The 16630-nt window shown below is 42.1% G+C and overlaps 1 protein-coding gene across 1 annotated transcript in view; it reads right to left on the reverse strand.

Moving 5' to 3' along the window:
- Positions 1 to 325: 325 nt before the first annotated feature.
- TRIM71 (tripartite motif containing 71) overlaps positions 326 to 16630 on the reverse strand; it is a 56438-nt gene continuing 40133 nt past the window's right edge. Inside the window, exons 2-4 of the mRNA XM_074898104.1 lie at positions 15179 to 15346; positions 4563 to 4697; positions 326 to 1777 (exon numbers count right to left, since the gene is read on the reverse strand). Coding sequence (XP_074754205.1) covers positions 326 to 1777; positions 4563 to 4697; positions 15179 to 15346 — 1755 coding nt within the window. The remainder of the gene's footprint in view (positions 1778 to 4562; positions 4698 to 15178; positions 15347 to 16630) is intronic.

A 16630-nucleotide genomic window follows, 5' to 3' on the forward strand; every position in this document is an offset into this window, starting at 1 on the left:
TGGCTTAGTCTACAGAACTCGCCACACAAACCACCTAATGTGCACAGCAACACTTGTTTGTGCATGAAACCCCATCGGGGGGAAGAGGTAAAACGTTCTGAACTGTGAGTGTGTGGGGATGGGGAGGGGGCGAGAAACCGGGGAGGGAAGGGAGGACAATGAGGTAGATAGAATTTAACTTTACAGGCTCACTCCCTGCAGAAAAGATAAGTACATTCATCTGTAAAAAAATTAAAGATGAGGTAGGTTTGAATTAACGTTGTATTTTTTCATTTTCTCTTAGAAGAATTTCCCTGAGACAGTTTCTTCCTAATTCAAACACAGATTAGAAGACGAGAATTCGATTGTTTCCAAAGTCGACCACAACAATCATGCCATCAGGGGTGACGGCTATACCTGAAGGACGGTCCATCTGACCAAAGCCGCTTCCCTGAGTGCCGAACTTGCATAAAAAGCTACCATTTGACTCAAATATCTGCACCCGGTGGTTCCTGGAATCAGCCACGATGATGCGCCCCTCCTGATCCACTGCCACTCCCTGCGGGCGCAGGAACTGGCCGTTCCCGGTGCCCTCTGAGCCCAGAAAGCGTGCTGACTGGCAATCTGGATGGATGACCAGAAGGCGATGGTTGTTGAAGTCTGTCACTACCAAGTGGCCCTCGTGATTGAAAGTCACACCTCTGGGGGAATCAAAGTGCTTCCAGAGTGCCCCTTCGAAGCCATACTTATTCAGAAACACGCCGTCGGGCCCAAACAGCTGAACACGATGGTTCCTTGTGTCAGAGACCAGGATCTTGCCCTCTGTGTTGACGGCCACATCCCACGGGTAATTGAATTGCCCATTCTTTGTTCCTTTCTCCCCAAACTTCAGAATGAACTGCCCCTCAAATGTGAAGATCTGGATGCGATGATTGTCCTTGTCAGCCACAACAATCCTACGAGAGATGTCACAGGCCACGCCAGCAGGACGATCAAACTGGCCCGGCCGGGAGCCCAGTGTGCCAAACTTGTGATGGAAGGTCCCGCACGGTTTAAACACCTGGATGCGGTTGTTACTGCGGTCAGCAACAATGATGTAGCCTTCTTTGTCTACACTAACCCCCCAGGGGCGGCAGAGTTTGCCGTCGCTGTCTCCCTCGCTGCCGAAGGAGAGCCCCGGCAGCCCAATGCCTATGTAGCTGCGGCCAGATTTCACCACAACTTTGAAGGGGCTATTCTCAATGTGTTGGTTGCACATCATCACGGAAACCAGGTGCTCTCCCTCTAGCTGTGGGCGGTAGCTGACCAGGTAGGTCCCATTCTGCTGATCACTGACATCTGCCCCGAAAAGGTTTCCATCCGGGCCCATCACCACTGCAGAGATCATGTCACCTCCTGAAAGGCGAGGCTCACCGTCATGGTCATAGCCTATCACTGTGAAAGAGGCCACTTTTCCCTGCAGCGCACGCTTCAGGCCTTCCCCAGTGGCTTTAGTCAAAGGAGCAAAAGCCCCGCTGCTGACAAAGCCCATTGATTTAATGGCCATATACAGTGCCTGGTCAGGGGGAGTGAACATGATCCTGTCATCTTCTTGCGGCTGGAGAAGGCCTCTCACATTCTTCAGCTCCTGCACCTGAGCCAGCATGCGGTCCCGAGCCAGAAGAATATCCATGGTACGACCCTCCTCCAGGACCTGCTGAACAGCACTAATGGTGTTGTCCAGCTTATTTAGGTTCTGACGTAACTTTTCAACTTGCAAGTAGAGTGACTTAGCCTTGACTTGACGAATCTTTTCCACCTTGGGGGGAGGGGACGACACACAAGACAGAGAGAAAAGCACATTTACATCAGGAAAGACAACCTGTAACACAGAAACATTTCCTAATGTTGCTCTTCTACATAAAAAAACCACTTGTGCATGTTGACACTGCAGAACAAGCCTCTAAAAGCCATGATGCAGAGAAGCAGAAATGAGGAAAAGTACTTATTTATCCAAATTCAGGATTATTATTCCCTCCTATCCTCCAGCTAAAATCATACACTCTTAACTCTGCAGATCTGCACCACAATGGCATTTGAAAGGAAGAGTCACTTGCTTACTAATAATGATTTGCTTCCTCAAATGCTATTCTGTTTTCTAATTGCAAGGTACATGGCAGATCATCCGAAGGTACATCTTAAAGACTCCAGAGAGGACACAAGTTACCACAGGTTGAAGGAGCAGAGACTGAGGCATCTCTAACCAGAATCGAGACCAGTTTCAGAAGGTAGGCTGTTATCACACAAAGCTGAGGCTAGGAGTCAGCATCAGCTAATGCACATGGGCTCTTGTCATTCCCCTGCCTGCCAAAACTGCTCTCATGTGACTGGATAATACCAGACATCTCCAGGGATTTTTAGGGTCCAATTATTTCAATATTTTCTTGCAAATATTGGCAGTCATGCTGAGCTAGTGCTTTGCAACAGTATGCTTTACGATGTCACTTCAAATGACACAGAAGGTCACTGCCAATCCCTGCTTGAGGGGGCTGAAGCTCAAGAGAAAATGGTTTGTTTGTAACTATTTTATAAAACCCTGTGTTTATCTTTACTTGTGAAAAATCACTTTAGACCATCTGGCAAAGACACCTGCCTTGTAAAACCAACGAAACATGTAATTGCTTTATTGTTGCAAAAATACATTTCCATATGTCTGAGTACCTGCTTGGCTGCAGAACAGTACCAGCAATGTATTTTAATGAGGTACAGCTCACTGTCTGAAGACTCCTTGGTTATACACTGACTAGATAACAGATGTACAAACATGCTATTTCATTTAAAGTTAAGGTATGCAGGTTTTACCAGACTGTTAAAAAAGAGTCAGAGATGCCTCCTCCAACAGATTTCCAAAAAGAGATTACTAATCTTAGGTTTCACCTTAGTCTTTATTAGCCTCAGCTCTGGCACCCAAAATTATTCCCTAACACATTTCACATGAGGGCTTAATACACTCAGATTTTTTTTTTTGCTAGAATTATTTACCACCACCACCCAGTTTCCTTCTTAAAATAATGTTTTATAACCTGAAGAGAACTTGATCTCACAGTGTAGACATTCTCTAGTGCATTTATGCAGTCTCTTGGGATACAAGTATCTTAGGGGCAGTTGTTCTCCTGTACTAGGAATACTTCAAAAGAGAAGCTTCTTGGGGAAGGCTAACTGGGGAAACTGAACTCATCTCCCTCAATCCAAATACCTCAGGAAAAGCACCATCAGATGTACAGTAACTACACAAAGTGCATTTTTAATCTTGCCACTGACACTTATAAAAACTACAGAAAATCAAACTTCCCTTTTAAGGGATTAAGTCTCACTGTAGCTAGACTAGCTAGCTCCACACAAAAAGCTCTTACCAGAGTGGTCATTTTGCCGGCAACTGATATTAAACCAGAACATTACTGTTCCAATCAATGCTGATGGGAGAAGAGGCAGGGGAGAAGTACTTTAGCAGGATGGCACTGCTTCTTGGCAGCATGTGCCTCACCAACCACATCCCATCTGGTTCTGCTACTATCGGCAGTGGCCACACAGCACCTGCCCTACTGACACTCTTCGCTCCTATAATATGTAACTGCACCAGGTATTCTCAATTTACTCCTAAGTTTTCCCCATCTTGACCACACATTTTTGCTCCCCTATACCAGTAACAACAATCATGTGAGCACATGACTAGTCAGTTTGACTCACTGATCTAAAAATCCTAATTCAACAGCAGAGCATGGGTTTCTGTTAAATTCTACAGGTGGGACCCCAAGGGCCAATCCAAACTAACCTGTGCTAAATAAACAAGCACAGAAAAGCGATGACCACTAAACTACCTTTTCAGAATAAGAAACTTTGCTGTTACTTCCTTTTCTTCTTTCAAAATACCACACATACACCATGACTGAAATCAAGTGCAAGAAAAAGTCTGGCATTGTGGCAGATACTCTTTGCTGGGGAGTATTCTTTTCTTCTACTAATAAAATAAAAATCAGAGGGACACTACCTTGACTGAGAGTAAGTTAAGTTTTTAGATGTTGGGACTATGAAAGCTAAGTCTTGCAGAATTTCTACTAGTCTTTCTAAGACCTTTCTTAGACATAGCACATACAGATTCGCTCCTTTGTTTATGAAAAGCAGATCACTTAAGAAAACCCTATGCTATACACCTGCTACAGCAACATCTTAAAGAGGTTTTAAAGGCAGTCTTTAAACAAGGTGCTTAAAGGCAACCTCTTCTCCAGTCAGTGCTGTGATGGAAGTCAGGGCCTTGGGGCCGGCAGGGGGAGTGCCTGCCCTAGCCGTGGGGCTAAACTTCAGCCAGCATACAGTAGTTCCTCCAAAACCCCAACCGTTTCTCAGATTAAGAGATACCTTCAGCACAAAACCAACAAGGGCCAGAATCCAGCATCCTGCTATTTACAGAAAGATGAATTCACAGTAAACTTGAGTGTTTCAATTCAGTGTTCTTTGGGAGAATATCAGAATCTGGCCATGTACTAGTTAAAAAGCACATTTTCAATTTGAAAAGGCAGTTCAAACTAGAAATGTAAGGTGCATACCTTCCAGAGCAGCTCACACTCCCGCTCTTCCAAGGCCTTCTTATGTCTAGTAGTCACTGCTTTGACTTCAGACTGTACCACCTTCGCCTTCATCTCAACCTGCTCTGCCACAGCCTGGGCCTGTTCAATACTCAGCTGGGGAGAAAAAAGACAACACACTTAGGACCCAAGCAAACCAGTTAGAAATACATCAGAGGACTGCTGCTTACATTTCACTATCCTTCAGGTGAACTCAAAGTGACAACTCTTGGGTTTTTTCTAGGCCTTCACCTACATTTCATACATTACAGCCTGAAAACTGACTTTTTTTAAAATCTATTACACAGTTTATGCCTTCAGTGTACCATGCACCAGCACCACAGAACTAAATTCCTTGTGCAGTTCCAGAAAGCAGCTAGTATGAACTCAGACAAGACTCACACAGAAATTCACTCATGTTTTCCTACACACAAAGAACCCAGTTTGTTTTGTCCATCAGAATGGTTCAGACTGTTGTTGAGTGATGGTTCTGCTGCTAGTAAGAAATTACACTGTATGGAGTATCATCTACGCATCTGAGCTGCACAGAAATACCCCTAACAGTACACAAAGTTAATCAATTTTATAAGAAAAACAAACATTAGATGGTTATCATTAAAAAGCATTCATACAGTTGCTCACACCTTGGATAGACACCAAATTCTTTCTAATAGAACTTTGTAATTCTAGTATTTTAAAAACATTCTGTAGTAGTATTCTACAAATACGCAGAATTTATCTGGAAGGAACATGTCTCTTCTTCCCTCAAAGAAAGAATTGTTTCCCTAAAAAATCCTTCCCAAGCTGCTCCCAGTTTCATAAAACATTACAGAAAAGGACGTAAAGCCAAACAGGATAAATAGCGGGCAAATCTGAAGTATCACAGTTCCCAATGGGAAAGGTTCAACAGCTTCAGTTAACTGAATCTTTTCACCATCTGTGTCATACAGTGAATCAGCATTAACATGCAGATGAGGTTGTGAACCTCCAAGAGGTTAGATGTACTAGTTGATTAGTTACAAAATTCTAGAACAAAATTATGGTATGTGAAGGTATTTAGCCTAGAAAGACAGAGCTCTAAGGGGATCTTAGTAATATACAAATACCTGACATGAGGGTACAAAGAGGACAGAGCCATCCTCTTTCCAGTGATCCCCCCAGTGACGGGCCCCAGAGGCAATGGGCACAAATCCAAACACAGGACGTTCCCTCTGAACATCAGGAAACCCTTTTTCACTGTAAGGGTGACTGAGCACTGGCACAGGTTGCCCAGGGAGGTTGTGGAGTCTCCATCCCTGGAGATATTCAAAAGCTGTATACACACAGTCCTGGGCAACAAGCTCTAGGCATCCCTGCTTGAGCAGAGGGGTTGGACAGGACCTCTAGAAGTCCCTTGCAATCTCAACCATCCTGTGATTGTGTGACTGTAGCATCATAGATTTACTTTTTTCTCTTTTCATAAGCTTCGCAGGCTACAGTATCTTTATTTCTAGAGTGTTAAGCAACATACACAAGACAGCTAAACACACAAAACATGACTACAGCTCAACAAGTTGACAAGCTGAGAACGTAACTCAAACTCACCTTTGTTTTCCACATTACATACTGAAAGCCATGGAAATAGCCATGGGTATTTGTTTTTAAATACAGCATTTTAGATAGACTTTACAACACACCTTTCCCTCACTCTGGTCTGAGGAACTGGTCCCCATTTCAGAACCTGAGCTGTTTCAGACTAGATAGCCAGGGAATGCTCTAGCCAAAACCATCTTTAATCTTCAGAAACACAGGCTTGATAAAGTGGGCAAAAATGTAACTTAAAGGCTTTACTGTACATTCAGGGCCTTCAAGTTTAAGTCTGCATATGAATATGTACCAATCTAAGAACCACCTGATGCAACACCCAGTGTGATCCTGCTTTGTCTAGAAAGTCAGACAGGGATTCTTATCTTTCATGTAGTGAGTTGTTAGTATTTTCGAGGTCTGATCTGGCTGGTTCTACAGCATCTAGTTTATGCCAACAATGGGAGTGCTAAAACATAAAACCAGAAGTGTACTGTTACTTGGATATTTTCATTCCAGGTAGTTCTTTTAAGACAACTAGTTTGAATTAGATGTATTCCAGGTCAGATAGGAGCAGAGAACAAAGGAAAAGGAAGACTAACTTGGACAGGTGTTTAGTCATTGGAGACAAGATGAAGACAACCCTGCGAAAATAAGACAAGGCAATCTTTCTCATCTTTTATCCAAAGAAGTCTCTTGCAAACTGGCAGGGGAAAAACAGGAGTGGCACTTGACAGCCCCTCTGCAGCACAGGGCTCAGTAAGAGGAATATGTCTTTCAGCTGTTCTCCTTGATACAACTCCCAGGTCAGTCACCTTCACTACATTTTTAACAGGGAATGTCTTCAAACTCACAGGCAGTCTAAACATCCCAGTCCCACTGGAGGCAGACCTGACCTGTCTTCACACAAAGCTTTTGGCAGACAAATTTGACCCAACAATTCAAGTCGACAGAAAGTGAAAGTATCACTACAACAATTAGCAAAGCAGACATGAAGTCACAACTGGCCACCAATTAAGGCTTCCTAAAAGCCAGTAAGTCTCAGTCCTAGCTGTAAGAGTCCACATGTGCCTCTATCATCTATGCTTTGGCATTCAAATACAGAACCAGCTTCTACTGCAGAGAAAAGGTATGTGTTTCTTCCAAAACAGACCCGGATTCTTGTCAAGCACAGCAAAACACTCTCCTTCTCTTGCAAAGAGAAATGATTATCTCCTTGAGAAGTGTTAGGGAAACCATGCTATCCACTCATACTCCAATTCTAGCAAGCACGTCTGTGAAAGCAGGAAAGTCTTGGTTTACTTGTTGGAGCTTTTTATGTATGCTTTCCTCATACCTTATAGGTAAGAGCAATCTCAACTTCCCTCAATTCTTCACTAAAACCAGAGTCCACCTTTCAAGAACTCCATCATAGAGGGAGAGTTATTAACTCCCTGTGTATGCTGTGATCTTTGATCTGTAGGAACCAGTTACGGTAGGGCAAGTAACTATACTCAACAGCACAAGGTTGTCTACCAACAACTCACACTATCATCTGGATCTACATTTGTTTACTTGACTGAGTCTGAACAGCTCAGATCAGCGAAGGCTGCCTAAAACACTAAGGCTCTAATATTGTCCATGTTATTGGTAAAGTTTTAGTAGAATTCACATGGTCCTGCACTCTGGCAAAAGAGGCTAGAACAGCCTAGGAAGGCTGACCAGCATCAAACACACAGCAGCAGGCAGTGGTATGAGAGGGAGGAGAGGGACAGCAATAGGCAAGTTATCTATCTGAAGCAAAAGCCAAGAGCTTTAAGTACAACTTTTGGAAGCCTTCTTTACATGGAAATCCCTTGTTCTCTTTGATTACTGTAAGATATCACAGATCTGCCATGATAACTCCCTCCTGCTGTTCTGCAGGCATTTCCTGTGCAGAACTTGTCTCGGAGAGGTCAACTTCTTCAGAAACATGCTAAGCAGCAGCATTTCTTATTCTGGTCAGACACCACACAATCTTTTTAACAACAAATCCTTTTAAAGAAAAGCAGCTTTTATGATGAGCTCTCCTCATGGTATGTCATAATTATCCCAGTGCTAGTCAATGAGACGGTCAGCCAGTTCAGATGCTTGGAAGAGAGAAGACAAGGCTTGTGTTTAAGCAAAGAATTGCACTGTGTTACTGAATTTGAGATGGAAAACAACTATTTTGCATCCTGCTGTTGGCCAATACAGTAAATCGCCTGTTGCAGCCATACCTATTCACTTGTGACTTCTCAGGGGCCCAAAAATGGACAATACCACTCCCCATTCTATTAGAGATGTCACCAGTGCCCTATGTTAAAAAAAAAAAAAACAAAAAAAAAAAAACACCAAAAAACTTTGCAATGTTTTTTGGTAAATTTTAAGGTTGAAACTGGTACTTCCAGTTCCTCAGAGTAAAACTGAAGTAACAGCGTTTGTGCAGTTGATATGAACCAGAGGGCCACAACAAAAGGAAACCTCACACACAGAGCTGCCAGTGGGGCAGACAAAGCATGTTTCCATGAAGGAAAGCAATGCAGTCACCTATCACTAGCTATTGCTACCAGTACATTTCAGAAATTCTTGCTCTTCTCCCACCCAAATAGCAACAAATAACATTCAAAGCACACACTTTAGCAAAAGAGGACAATTGCGTGCAGTATTACCTGTACTTTCAGATTTCAAAGTGTTTAATGAGGATTATTGAATGTACACATCTCAGTTTTTATTCTCTGGACATTTTATACAAACAGAAAAGGCTACTTTAACAGCTCAAGGTAGCTATTCCTATAATTCATACAACGTTTTACATCTTTAATGAGACGTAGCTCTGCATAAACACCCCCCCAGTGTAAAGTGTCACAGGCACCCAAGGTGAGCCTGCTACAGTGGCTTTGACATGGCAACTGACACTACAACACAAACCTATGGAGAAACAGACAGCAAGAGCCAGAAGTAGCCAACTCAGTTGCACTTTTGGATACCTAGGCTGATTATAGAGAGGTCTGAATCAGGATTTGCCATCCTGTAGAATGCCAGTTTTCAGCCTTTTTCACATTTCCTGTCTTCTACTGGAGTGTCAAGTTAACAAAAAGCTTTCTACAATTTAATCTTAGCAAGTTTTCCTATGGAGTATCACTACCCCCGAGTTTTCACTAGTGCTAGTCTTTTTAATGAAAAATTATGATCAGAAGCATACAACACTCCAGGAGGGAAAAAAAAAAAAAACAAACAACCAAACAACAACAAAACAAACACATTACAAAGCAAGTATTCTGATGGACAACAAACGAGAACTGCAGAGCTACTGTAAAGGTGCCGATGCCCTCGTTGCATGGTTTCCAGTCTAATGCCCAAATTAACATCAGTATGTTCACAGTTATGTCCACACAGCAGTTATTTAAGGAGGCTAACTTAGGTATCAAACAGCAGAGCCTATTAATCCAGATCTGAGCCATGATGTTAGACTATATCAATTCAGTTCAGAAAATCACCTGTTTGTACAAACCACAGCACAACGTGCCACTGTGGCAACATCATGAGATATGTAAAGGTTGCTTATGGTAACTGTATTGCAACTCATCAATACTAGCTTGCATGTTCATTTTTTAAAAGGTCCTTAGGATTTTTAATTCCACCCATCTAAAGATGGGAAGGAGGTATAATTTTTCAGGCATTAATTCAAATATTTAAGTTTGCTAGTCTAAATTTTCCAACGAAGCTGCAAACCTCTGGAGAGAAAATTCAAACTGAAAGCAAACTTTGTTTTCTTCAGAGGAATCCTTCAGTATTTCAGAGGTGAATGGACCACAGGTAACAGCTGAAGAACATTAAATACACAATATAGAGGATTTACACTTTAAACACTAAGGAATTTAAGAGGAAGTTAATCCTACTTAGGGGGGAAAAAGAAGCTTTGAGATGCATATTCTCCAGCAAAGCTCTCTCTAGCTTTTAAAGGGACATTTTAATTAAAATACTTAAGGAAACCTTCCCTTGTATCTCAAGTTCGCCTTCTTCCACCACATGGAGGGTGTTCCATCCATAGTTTGCTTTCAGTTCCTTAGGGAAACAAAAAGATGCAGAGGGCTTGTTTCACAGAACTTTTCCAATTACTTACTTATCACTGTTTCAGACCAGGATAAAACAACCAAAACATAAGAGACAGCTTTCTCCAGCATCAAGAACTGGACATAAACTTCCTAATGTTCTTATACCAGAAAAATGAACTGGAAGATCCTATACAATGTATAGTTGCAGTAAAAATACTGGGATTAACAGATTTAGCAGTGGCTTTGCAGTAATATTGGTGCAACTATAGCACAAGCCACAATGGTTGAACCAATTTAAAGGTTTCAGCCTAAAAAGTGTAAAATGCTGAATTCTCAGAGAGAATTTTAAGATAAGCTTTAATGGAAGGAGGGCTATAAGGCCAGGTTAACTTATGTCAGAAACCAACACTCACTTTCATTTGTACTGCAAGAACAGGCTTTTGCCTACAGTTTTAAGCAGAACAATAGTTTGGACAGTGACACATGTCACATTTATCTTCCCCGATAACCATCTGCTCATATGTTACACTAAGGAACTCACTAAAATACAACACAGAACAATAACCATAAGTACAAAGAAATTCAGCCTCTGTTGATACAAATCCCAGACTTAGAAAAAGCACAACTGACTCCATTTTGTTTACAAAGCTTCATTTCAGATTCTCAAACCTGCAAGTCTGGCTTCAAAGGCACTCACACAAGGGTGCCTGAGCTAACTCAATGTGACAGCCCCAGAACGATCCCTTGCAGCACAGCAGTGCCATCCTTCTCAGGTATCGACCTCCCAGCAGCACAGATCCATATGGCAACCCACAGGGAAGCTTCCACTCAAGGGCAGAGGCTCAAGGCAACAGATCAGCTTCCTCCTCTGGCTGGCTAAGTTTTTAACAGCGCCTCCCTCCCCCCTTCCCTAGAATAAAGTTGTTAATCTACTTCATACCACCTCCCCCACAACCTGGGAGTGCCTTAATGGCTGACCCGACTTACCACCAACTCCTAAGCCTTTCATGCTGGTACATAAGAGAGTGGCTCCCTCTATGTTCTGCACATGACCAGTCTCACTGCATTCATTTATATGTGAAAGCCTGCACTGTCAAACATATAGCAAGAAACAACTATAGGCTCAGCTAGGAAAAAATTTGTGTTTCCAATAAAACCACTTTTAAGACAACTGACATGACCAGATCAAATTGTATTTTAACATGATCACCTGGAAATTGACCCTAAACAGGAATGAGCACTCAATGCTTTACTGTTACACAAGTGCATTAAATTACACACACACATACATATATACAATTACACATGTATAGATGTATTTTAAGAACATGACATTTTGAAGAAGCCATCTATCTTTCATCATAACAGATTTACGTTCAGTTTGCGGCCCAGTCCTTGGAAAAAAATCTGAAAGAAGACAGCTAAGTGTGCACTTTCATGAGGTAAAACAAGGCAGCAGGACAAGCTCCCTGTATAGAAGGGCATCAAGTGCTGCTTTTCCCCTGACACCATTAATCCAGTGTCAACTTTGGCTTTCCTATCATCCTGTGAATCAATTCAAGTCTCTGAAAAGGCTAGAAAAGTATCCCTGCAAGGAGGATACCTTTCCACTGAGAGAAGAAAGAGGTCCTATGAGCAACAGAGTTGGGTGTTTCTGCTCCATTCCCTGGCACCATCAACAGTCCTTGTAACATTGCAGTGAACCAACCAGAGGGCTGACCCAGCCAAAAAGTATTCCCACAGAAAGGTTACCCTTTCAGCTGGATCAGCTCACCACTCAAGGCACACAAGCACAAGTTCCCTGTGTTAGGGACAGGCTTAGAAATATATGATCCAGGCCAGGATCAGTGCAGCAGGGAAGCTTTCCATTGCTGCAGAACCTCACTGAGGAGGAAAGCAAGCTTCTTGCTGCCAGGCTTACTATTTCTTACAGACAACTTCAACTCCTTTGAAAAGTGAGGTTTGGACTTTTCAGGAGTGACAGACTACATCAGGCTTCAGTGGATCAAGAGGCTGAAATATATCCCAACTCACAGATTTTTTTTTTTTAAAGTCTGAAAAACAATCTTTCCTCCAAAGCAGCAGGAAGAGTTTAAATAAACATTTCTTCCTAAAAGCCTTCAACTTTGGTTAACCAGATACTCTCCAGCCAGTTGACTCATGGCTTGATTTCCTCTCTCTGCAATGCCCTTCAAATTCCACCTTTTCCCCTTTACTCTCAACTACCCCTCCTCATCCATCCTCAACATCTCATGTCAGAGAGCTATCACTTTCAGAGCCTATTAAGGAGGAGTTACTAGTACAGCAGTATGAATCAGTCCCACTAAGAAGTGGGGCTTTTCTTTCTTATTTTTGAAGCCTCTTAGAGCTCCAGTCTGTGTTCCTCATATTGCAGCTTGTACTGGTATTTAATTCTGTTGACATTTTCCAAACTTTAAGAAAAGCACTCAAGCCAATTTCTTTTAATTTAGAATCTAGTTACTTCAGAGTTTGTTTTAAATTCATGCTGACATGCTGTCTCCTCCCTAGGATAAATATATAGCTTCACAGTCCTATCGTTCCAAGAACAAGGAAAACTCTGCTCCATGAAAACTTAGAAGTCTTATGCAGCAGGCTCACTGCATCAACCCCAGAATCAGGCACCTCTGCTTTTAACTACATCACATGCTCTTCTATAGTTGTTGCTCATGTTGCTTTGGTAGTAGCTGTCTTGAGTTGTACAGTCTTCCCCTTCCTGCATATACACACAGAGATTACCACCTCCTCAACTTTATCAGTGATCTGCTCACTCACTATCCTTTTTCTGTACAACAGTCCAGATAAAAAAGCTCACTAAACTAATAAAAAACTCAGTTCTTGAAAAGCATGGTTCATTTTACAGAATCTTTATGGAAGTTGCCCAGTTAGCGCTTCCAAGATAGCCTTTCAACCTGGATGGGCTGTAGCTAGACCAGGGCAAAGCTGTACAAACTAAGTTCAGTTGGAGGTGCTTGTTTGGGTTACATGAGCACAGCCAGTACCACCCAGTCTTTACCTGTACCATCATCAAGTAAGTAGTCAGCTCACCACAATGGCACAAGCCTCCAACACAGAAGCCAGAAGAAAATGGAGGGTAATGAGCAAAGCAAACCCGTCAGGAAGCAAGCAGGCACAAAAGCATTTATGCAAAAAAGTAGTAGAGTGGTACTCAATGATATTCTGCTGGTTTCTACTCCAAGAGACAGTCCCTTCTTAGATGATTTATTGCACCAGTTAGATGATTAAGAGCCCTGGAGGTCAGAAGCAGTAATTTAATTACTAACAGACAAGCCCTTGTCTAGGACAGGCTTCAGAAATTCAGAACACTGCACCAGTGAGGTTCTTTAGTATAATCCCTTCCTTCTTGTCTTTTCGGGGACATGTGAAATGTTTCAGTATGGATACTGCTGAACAGCCTTATGATCCAATTTAAACAAATCTTGGAAGAAGCTAAGGTTTGTAGGATTCTGTGTTAAGATGGGAGTTTTTAGTTAGCCATCCAGCTCCAAAAAGTTGGGTGTTTGGTCTTCTGTTGTAACAAGTTAACAACACAAGCTAAAGGGAGACATCAACAACAGTTTAGTATCTATAGCATCATAATACTATTTCATTCCACAAGCGTAAAGACTTAAGGGGAGAAAAACAACTTAGTTGCTCCTGTCCCACTCAAAAAGCTTGAAGTTATAGTTATCTGACAGGCTAAAAGTTACAGCTTATTCTCGTTACCCAATGAGGCAGAAAAATTGTCTCAGAGCACACCAAAACAGCCAGTCCCCAAGATACATAAGCTGTACATCTAGTAGCCTGCCCGGAGTACACAGGAATTCCACCGTACTGCAGGAAAGTGATCTAGGAGAGACTGAAAGAGTGCTCACTGCCAACAGCAATAGATTTAACAGCTTCCATTTATTAAGAAGATTTAAAGAGACTAACTCAAATCCTCATCTACTAGAAACAAGCAATGCTTGGATGGACAATGGGCTTGCTTGGGGGGTTTCTAATTATTATTGTTTGTACCACACATGTGTCAGGAAAGTACACCAAATTCAGAAAGTAAGTTTACTTCTTAAATGTGGCATTCTATCCATGTTTACTCAAAAAAATCTTATTATTTAAATCGCATAGAAGCATTGAGTTTCAGAATATCCAGCTTAAATCTAGAGCATCCGAGGCTAGCAAAGCTAGAAGGTAGTAGCGCAGAACATAGCTTCCCACTATGTTTTCCCCACCTTAAGTCTCTATCCAGGCAAAACTACTTGTAATATCATAGTTACTGTTAGATATCGTTCAGCAAAAGTAACTATCTACCTATCCCTGAAACTTAATTCCCTACATAAATTCCTTCTGTAGTCTGAAGCACTCTACTGCCTTCCTTCCAGTCCTTGCCTAGTATTTCTATTTGCATTATAACACATAGCTGAGGTAAGATGCAATAAACAGGCAGCTGTGTGTGCAGAGTAATCCTTGTATGGAGATAGCTCCAGATTCTCTGCACAGATGGGTTGGAAGTTTCACACTAATCCAACAGCTGATTAGTATTTTATATTTGGTGGCAGCACTGAAGACACAGCCAGAGTCATAGGTAGTTACAGCACTAGATGTACTGGCATGAAAGATAGCCGAAAATAAGTCTCAGTTGGAAAAACAAGACCAGGCTTAGCACTGCTATACAAGATCAGAACTTTCTTCAAAATGCTTCATGCTCAAGTGCATTTGTACAGAGCTTCATATATATTGTATTTTACATGACAGGATTATGCTGCAAGAATGCAAAATTCGTAACAGCACTTTGTTTTCAGTTCCACAGCCACTTCTGTCAGATCTGAGAACAGAAGGGGTGAGAAGACTGACAGCAGAAGCAGAGAGCTTTGTGCCTTGACACCTTGCCCTGTAACAGACAAGCTGGGGAAGGCGGGGGGAGAAGGAGGGGAAAATAAAGTTCTCAAGTTGGAAGTATCTTACTTGAATAGCCTGTCGTCCTTGCTGAGCATCTGCCAGGAGCTGAATGGTGAGAGTCCTGGAATCCTGTAGGGCATCTTGGAGGTAGATAAAGCTGTGACCCACATGTCGTCCCATGGTACATTCCCGACATATGGGGACAGAACAGGTATCACAGTAGAAATGCAGTACCTAGAAGAAAAAAATCTGTATCACTACCTAATGAAGAATTAAAGAGAAAACAGCACCATGATGAAAAAAATCCAACAACTCAGCTATAATGGGGATGATTAGAGGCAGCAGCAACAGGCAAAGACTTCACAGTAGTTTCTCCACGGAGGAAGAGCTATCTCTTCCAGTGAGCTCCAAATCATACTCTTAACAGTTAGATGGAAGTGTCATTGTTTTCTCTGCAATACAATACTAGGAAGAGTGTCCACATCAGCTTCTCTTAAGAGCGGAAGCCATCTGCCAACACTTGCAGATTGGAGATGTCCAATGGCAAGTTTCAGGTGAAAACTTTTCCTGCATACACAAACACCACATTCTTTTAAGTGGATCATTTAATAATCACTGCATTGGAAAACTGCAGCACAACCACACCCACCTCCCAGAAGGGAAAAACAAAAATCTGCATTCCAAGAAGCATCCTTCCCTTCCTCCCTGCAAATCCCTTGTGTACAGGGTGACAATATTAGGCAAGAGTCCCTGCTGCCACTCCCAACAGCAAAGCAAAAAAACCCTTCGCTATGACATACTGTTTCTATGCCAGTGGGTACATAAGAGATGCTTAAGTTGGAGAACAAGACTGGAACATTGGCATGCCCATCAGAATGCTACAGTGAACTGTGGATAACTGCTAAAACCCCATTCTATTCACAAAGCACTTAAAAACCCTATATTCGAAACACAATGACATCTTACAAGATGTTAGCCTATAAAGCTGGATTCATTCATCAGCCACAACTGTTCCCATTCCACCCAGTAGAGGGTAGCAGCACACAGAAATAGCGTTTTCCATGGATGTGTGTTTTCTTAAGAGGCAAGCAGAAATCAGCTGTTTTGTTTTCAAAGATGCAAGCGAAGGAGCACAATATTTCCTCACAGAAAACTTCCGTATTCTAAATCTTACTCTTAACTACCTACACTATTTTTGTTGAAGTGTGATCTTAAAAAATTCTATTATTACCACAGAACAGTCAAAAATGGAAAACAAGGTTTCATACCACAATTTTTCAGTCACCAGCTACTTGAAATCTACCTTGCAGAAAGGAGCAAGGGCAGAACAAAGATTGGACAAATGTTTGATATGCCTGTCTTCTCACAGCTGTTATCCAGTCACTCCCAATTCCAGCTAACAGTTCATGATATGGTACATAACGTCCCCCTTTCCCTTCTCCCTTAAAAGGAAGGGGGAGGACAGGACAGGTGATTCCCTCAGATTGCCTGTGCTGCATAAAATGACATTTTAAACTT

The sequence above is a fragment of the Athene noctua genome, chromosome 2, assembly GCF_965140245.1.
Source record: "Athene noctua chromosome 2, bAthNoc1.hap1.1, whole genome shotgun sequence".
Lineage (NCBI taxonomy): Eukaryota > Metazoa > Chordata > Aves > Strigiformes > Strigidae > Athene > Athene noctua.